At 45.1% G+C, this 7,717-nt stretch overlaps 1 protein-coding gene across 1 annotated transcript; it reads left to right on the top strand.

The window, feature by feature from the left end:
- Nucleotides 1–5,407: 5,407 nt before the first annotated feature.
- Nucleotides 5,408–7,435, top strand: LOC308080459 (glutamine--fructose-6-phosphate aminotransferase [isomerizing] 1-like; the record flags this gene model as incomplete). Its single annotated transcript, XM_080422352.1, has 1 exon — nt 5,408–7,435. One exon carries the CDS (start codon nt 5,408–5,410, stop codon nt 7,433–7,435), a length of 2,028 nt encoding a protein of 675 aa, XP_080278478.1.
- Between the last annotated feature and the right edge of the window lie 282 nt (nt 7,436–7,717).

A 7,717-nucleotide genomic window follows, 5' to 3' on the forward strand; every position in this document is an offset into this window, starting at 1 on the left:
TAATGCTATTGGCTGCAACCGCAGCAAGGGCAGGTCTTCACTTGGTAGAACCATTAGAAACCCTAGAAACATACCCTACTTTATCATTAATTAAAAAATTAATGGGACCATAATTTACGAAACGCATATCATGATGACTTAAAAAAGACTTAAACTAGCGATTGAAAACATAAAGTGTTTATGAAAAGGTTTACTAAGGTAATAAAATCAAGTATAAAGGCCGCCCAAAACCTCATTCAGTTGTATTGAGATTATAATGTATTGCGACCGGCAGAAGGTGAAATAGCGACGTCTGCTGGGCCATTAATAGGAACAGCACCCTGAAAGAGAACCCAGAAGAGAGCTTTAATTCCAGCGCCAATTCCTTGGGGCTTGCTTTAAGTACTTTCTTTAAAAATATATATATACATAAGTGTATATGCAAAAGTGCACACTTTTTCAAAAGTACAAATGAAGTACATTGTCTTGTAAGATTTTCCAGAATGTTAAAAAATATATAACAAACTAACTTTGTTGGGAGCTTGTAGGTCTGCTATTTTCAGTATTTTAATATAGGGCTTAAGTGGTTAATTCATAAGGTACTGTCATTTCAAAGACAATAATTGTCTTTGAAATGTAGTGAATCGAACGTAATATGTATCCAAAAATACAAATACAGATACTCCAAAAATGAACTTAAGTACAGTACTCAAGTAAATGTACAAAAACATAAAATATTTTTGGGGCCTTTTTTAAAGAAAAAAAATCATAGGGGGGCCCGCAGTGAATCTTTGTCCCCAGGGCCCAGAATTTGGTGCTACGCCCCTGGCTCTACCTACAGCGAAGGCTTTGGCACAATCCCTCTTTTGAAATCACTTTTCCTTTATCCAATCTCTCCACTGTTCCTTTCCCTCCACTGCTTATCTGTTCATCTTTGCTGTGTAGCTTTGTTCGTTTTATCCGTATTTCCAAATGGTGAAAGACAGACTAATGTCTCCCACATGCATCGCTCTTGTCTCAGTCTGTTTCAACTTAACCCTGTGTGCATCTATCCTTCTGTACTGTATGTCTGTCTGTCTGTGAGCGTGCATGTGTTTCGCTAGTTTCTGTGTGTGTGTGTGTGTGTGTGTGTGTGTGTGTGTGTGTGTGTGTGTGTGTGTGTGTGTGTGTGTGTGTGTGTGTGTGTGTGTGTGTGTGTGTGTGTGTGTGGACTGGAGTGTGTCAGTGTTTGAAAACGAGTGAGTTGTGTCAGTATTTTTGTCTTTGAACATTGCCTTGTTTGGACAGAGCTATTTCATGTGTATGACCTGAAGACAGACAGAACAGCCACTGGCTATTAAATTGACCAGTCACACACATACGCACGCACACTACACACACATGCAAGCACATGCACACAAATGGCACTTCTGTTATGATAAATGTATCGTGCATGCACACTGTGCCCCTCAACTGTTAATGGTTCTCTTTATCTGCCAGTAGTGTGAGATGTCAGCCCATCACAATGCTGAGATATGGAGAGAGCGAGTGTGTGTGTTGGCAGTGCACGTGAGTGCTGGAGTAACAAGTGTGTACATAAAATATCAACAGTGTGCATGCGTGCGCACACACACACACACACACACACACACACACACACACACTTGTCCAAAGAGGCAGATGAAGGATGTTGCAGTGTCACAATTTATTTAAAAAATATCACGAAATGCATACAGCAGTAACAGCACTTCCTTTTTGGTATGGTAATGTCAATGTCCATACAGCACTTCCTTTTTGGTATGGTAATGTCCATTCATTCTGCACGTTTCATGCCGTTGTGGTAGTTAAGAGTATAGAAGTGGACCCTCTTCTGTCGTTAAAAAGAGCATTACAGAGGATCGATAACAGGAAAGCTTATGAGGTTCAAGAGGCTTTGGCTGTTAAAACATCCACCCACAAACACAATCTGCCATAAGTCATTCTTATGACCATGGACAGTCCAATCGATTCTCAAAGCCAGTAACTAGATGTGTATTTTCACTCACCAACTGTTTAAATTGCATTCAGAAAGCGATTTACAATTTAGGCATTTAGCAGACGCTCTTAATAGAGCACCGAAGTCCCAATCTGGGAACCCATCGCCAACTGAAAATGAAAAACAGCGCCCTCTGCTGTTTGTTCTATGTCTGTTGGCTCTGGGGGGAAGAAAACGTAGAGCCAGAGCACAAGGAGACCGGTGTTTGTGTATGCCTATGCCGCGTCACTTCCGGTTGGTGCGACTATGTTTTCATTCCCACTAACAATATTTCTACACGGAACACTAACACCACTTCTCCCAGAGAACATGGATCGTTTTGGTTATAAGCCCACTTGTTTCTATGATGAAAGAGTAAGTTAAAATGTGAATATATTTCCGTGGTTTTGTCTGCTCCGCGGACGCTATTGTTAAATTAGTTTCGGTTTGTTTCGAGGGGGAAAGATCGACAGACATGTGAATCCCGCCCACTACATTTGATTGGGTAAAGCGCGGCCTGCTTCCTGATCTGAAGGCACGCCCACTTGTAGCCCAGTGTGTACATGTTACGACGAGCCTTCACGACAGATTCTCACGCAGTGCAGAATCTGTTCTTGAGAGATTACCGAAGTCCTGACGTGACTCGTTCATCCCCAGGTTTGCGGAAGTAATTTCTCTATGGAGAATAACATTGGGTCATCTTAGAATCGTCTCATATAAGAATTGTGGTCCAAAAATAAACACCGCGTGTCGGCGTTATTGTCAGGGAGGAGGTTCTGTATCGTTTATGATAGTCAGTCACTTATATTTGATACAGTCTGTTTCTGGCGAAAATGTAACTAATTCGGCGGAAGTAACATTAGCGTTTTCTCACCGTCAGTTGATGCTTCATATCCATAAGAGTCAACCCGCCGGGGTCATTTGTTTATTTTTGGAACACAGTTCTTATTTGACGCGATATTAAATACGTCTATGGGATTCAGAACGGGGGTGGAAAACTGCGAACCAGGTAGACAAACAAAGGATGTGTAAATGACGTCAGACTTCGGCGGTCTATACAGAGCGACTTAGAGCGGCAGGGTAAACACAAGGTAATATATCAAATGCATAGAGAACAGTGTCATGTCATGTGAACATGTCTATACAGTATAATATCAAAAAAGGATGCCAATCAAGTCAACAAATGAACCTGGCATCTGTCTAAATAACTAAATGATAAATAAATGTTAACCTTTGCATAAGTCTGCAAGGTCGTCAAGGCTAGGGCAAGTGCTATGGGCTAAAAGCAAAACAAAAATATACACTGCATTTTTATTTCTGCCAAGGAGGTAATATAAGCAGGATATCCAAAGTAGTTATGAACTGTTTTGCACAAAAATTGTAACCGCTGCCAATTGGCCCAAGAAATAACTGCTTTTGCTTTCAGACTGATTGACCAGAAAGTTGGCACGTCTCACAAATACACATAACTTCTGAACACCACAATAGGCCTACTTGGATTATGGATTATAAACATGAGTGCCATGTGAGTGCCAGGCACTCACACATGTAGACTAAATGCATCATGACGTTCTGTTGGCCAAAAGGGGACATGATGCCAGAAGCACCGTAACCACCTAATAGACAAAACTGACATCTTGGCAGAAGTCTGAACTCTACTGAGAACATTTTCTAGTTTCTTTTAGTAAAGATGTGCGTAGACCTTTTATGTACCCTGCCAATCACGTAGATCTACGTCAATGCAAATCCAACCGTTCACTGGCAACGTAGATCTATACGCTTAAAAAAATTAATGATGTCGTTTTTTGCACAGAACCAGAGATATCGCGATCCGAAGATTTACTGCTCCATTCACTCCCTGGTTAACTATCTGGCTCCTGAACATCTCAGTTCATCTTAGTTCTTTTTGCCAAAACATGCTATTTTTAAGTGCGCATACCAAGCTAATGCTAAGCTAACGTGCTAAGCTAACGTTTTTGTGGAAGCACAGTGAAACCATCCGTGATTAGCAAGGGATCGATCATATTGGAGATAAATATTCGGTGACTACTTAAAAAGGTTCAAAAAATAAATAAAAAACTGCCAGCAGCAACAGAAATCGGGTGCATATATCTTGGCGGGTAATGTGTTAAAGAACATAAAGGGGCTATGGGGAGATGAGATCGTTTTTCTTTTCTATTTGAGCTTTTAATTGTATCAGTGCATTCAATTAATCCATTCTGACCAGTGCTGTGTCAATGCTCTGCTCACTGATCAAACGTTAGAGTTATGGATATCTGCAGTTTGTTCAGAGACAAATCCATGCAAACATACAGTACCAGTCCATACTGTGCAGAATGAGTAATTGATATACCCCAGGCAAGTCTGAATCCCACTGAATACCCTCAGCACCACTCAGATATGTGCACCCCCCCGCCAGCCCTTCATCCCTGTCATCTACACCCTGGAAGGTGGAGAGCGAGAGCCAAGTGCTAATCTTGGAAACTACTGGACTGATCAGTGTCAAATGTTTTGCACATGCTGCCATGTTTACAGAGTGGCTCTGTAGGAGGCAAGCCATCTATTAGAGAGGTTTCATCTGTCTGTCTCTTCTGTGAGTCCAAGGGGGCTAATCTCGCAAACCGCTGCAACCAATCAAGTTCTACAGGATCTTCATGCTGGGAACCGGCCTGACCATCTAGTGTTTTATATATTCGTCAGTGGCAGTCAGATTGGGATGAAAGTGCCTTGCTCAAATTTGGAGTTATACATCACAGATAGATCATCATGGACTGGCCACATGAAGTCAGAGATCATCCACATGGGAGCCACGCCGTTATTAGACTGTTCACATTTTTATACTTTTTGAAACATACATCCTATCCCATCCTATCCTATCCTATCCTACTACTTTAATTGAAATGACCTCCAAAATATGTCAGGGGTTGCTCAACACACGATCACTCCATTTGCCCCAACTACATTTCCTACTACATCTTAACATTTTAGCCACAGCAAACTTTCCTTCTTTCTGGCCGCAGTATCTATATTAATCGATTAGTCGATTACCATGATCAGTCATAACCATAAGGACTTTCCAATGCAGCTACCACTGCCAAATATGGACTCTGATGGACTGTGATATGATCGGGCCTAGATGTGAGGGCCGCGAAGCGGCCCAAATTGTTATAATGCGAAGAATATGAACATTAATTAAACATTAATTTTGCCTCACTAACAGTTGATGTCGGTCGTTGCTAGGATACAGCCAATGTAAATAAGGTGTATACTCTGAATTTTATATTTCTATATTTGGATACATTGACAATCAGCCAATCACTGAGGTCGGACCAAATTTGGTCATCGACTCTATAATAAAAGGTCTTCCAGATTTTGCCACAATAACCCAGATTATATTATTTTTTATATTACCAGAGTCTTTACCAGATACGAAACATGTGTGGAATCTTTGCCTATCTGAACTACCATGTGCCGAGGTCTCGCCGTGAGATTCTTGACATCTTGCTACAAGGCCTGTGGCGTCTGGAATACCGGGGCTATGACTCAGCTGGCGTTGGAATCGACGGCAGTAACGACGGCAAGTCCATCCAAGTGATCAAGCAGAGCGGCAAAGTGAAAGCTCTCAACGAGGAGCTACGCAAACGGCAGGACATGGACCTGGACGCGGTATTCAACGTTCACGTGGGCATCGCCCACACCCGCTGGGCTACCCACGGCGTGCCCAGCCCAGTCAACAGCCACCCTCAGAGGTCCGACAAGAACAATGAATTCATCGTCATCCACAACGGAATCACCACCAACTACAAAGATCTGAGGAAATTCCTGGAGAGCAAAGACTACGAGTTTGAGTCCGAGACCGACACAGAGACCGTCGCCAAGCTGGTGAAGTACGTGTACAACAATCGGGAGAGCGACGACATCAGTTTTGCCTCTCTGGTGGAGAGGGTGACCCAGCAACTGGACGGAGCTTTCGCCCTGGTCTTTAAGAGCGTCCATTACCCCGGTGAGGTGGTCGCCACCAGGAGGGGAAGTCCTCTGCTGATTGCAGTGAAAAGCAATCACAAGCTGACCATGGACCACGTTCCCATCATGTACCACTTCTCTGGTAAAGACAAGAGGGGCTGCACCACTCTCAGGACAGACCAGGACACCTTCCTGTTCCCAGAGGATGAGATGGCTGTAGAGTACTACTTTGCCTCTGATGCCAGTGCGGTTATCGAACACACCAACAAGGTGATGTTTCTGGAGGACGACGATGTCGCCGCTGTGAGAGACGGGCGGCTGTCCGTCCACAGGATAAAACGCACGGCCGCAGACAACCCCGCCCGCGCCATCCAGACCCTGCAGCTGGAGTTACAGCAAATCATGAAGGGCAACTACAGCTCCTTCATGCAGAAGGAGATCTTCGAGCAGCCGGAGTCCGTGGTCAACACCATGAGAGGAAGGGTCAACTTTGACGACAACACAGTGACACTGGGCGGGCTGAAGGACCACATCAAAGAGATCCAGAGGTGTCGACGGCTGATCCTCATCGCATGCGGAACCAGTTACCACGGGGGGTTGGCGACCCGCCAGATTCTGGAAGAGTTAACCGAGCTGCCCGTCATGGTGGAGTTAGCCAGCGACTTCCTGGACAGGAACATGCCTGTGTACCGAGACGACGTCTGCTTCTTCATCAGCCAGTCGGGAGAGACGGCGGACACCCTCATGGCCCTGCGATACTGTAAGGACAGAGGGGCTCTGACCGTGGGTTTGACCAACACAGTGGGAAGCTCCATCTCCAGAGGAACCGACTGCGGTGTCCACCTCAACGCCGGGCCCGAGATCGGCGTGGCGAGCACCAAGGCCTACACTAGCCAGTTTGTGGCCCTGATCATGTTCGCACTGTTAATGTGCGACGACAGTATTTCCATGCAGCCGAGGCGTAGTGAGATCATCCAGGGCTTGAAGATACTCCCGGACCTTATCAAGGAGGTGCTGGGCTTGGACGACGAGATCCAGAAGGTGGCGACGGAGCTCTACAAGCAGAAGAGCGTCCTGATCATGGGCAGAGGTTACCACTACGCCACCTGCCTGGAGGGAGCTCTGAAGATCAAGGAGATCACGTACATGCACTCGGAGGGCATCCTGGCTGGAGAGCTGAAGCACGGTCCCCTGGCCCTGGTGGACAAGCTCATGCCCGTCATCATGATCATCATGAGGGACCACACCTACGTCAAATGCCAGAATGCCTTGCAGCAGATCGTGGCTCGCCAGGGGCGGCCCATCATGATCTGCAACAAGGACGACCAGGAGACCATCAAGAACGCGAGCCGCACCATACAAGTGCCTCGCTGTGTGGACTGTCTCCAGGGCATCCTGAGCATCATCCCTCTGCAGCTGCTCTCCTTCCATCTGGCCGTGCTCAGGGGTTACGACGTGGACTGTCCAAGAAACCTGGCCAAGTCTGTGACGGTGGAGTGAGCCACCGTGCCACCCGTCACCATTGGTGGAAAGTAACAAAGTACATTTACTTGACTACTGTACATAACCACTTGAAACCCAGCATGCCTATTCTGGTTGGAACATGGGGTCTGTCTGAGGTTAATTCTTTAATTTTCTTAATTTACTTTATTTGTGAACAAATTTTGTTCACAAATGTACATATCGTACATTTGTGAACAAAATTTGTTTACAAATAAATATATCACCCTGAGTCCTCACAAAAACATGTAGTAATCCTGGTCGCTATACCGCCTCCCCCAT

The sequence above is a fragment of the Gymnoscopelus braueri genome (genome assembly GCF_963280865.1).
Source record: "Gymnoscopelus braueri genome assembly, chromosome: 24".
Lineage (NCBI taxonomy): Eukaryota > Metazoa > Chordata > Actinopteri > Myctophiformes > Myctophidae > Gymnoscopelus > Gymnoscopelus braueri.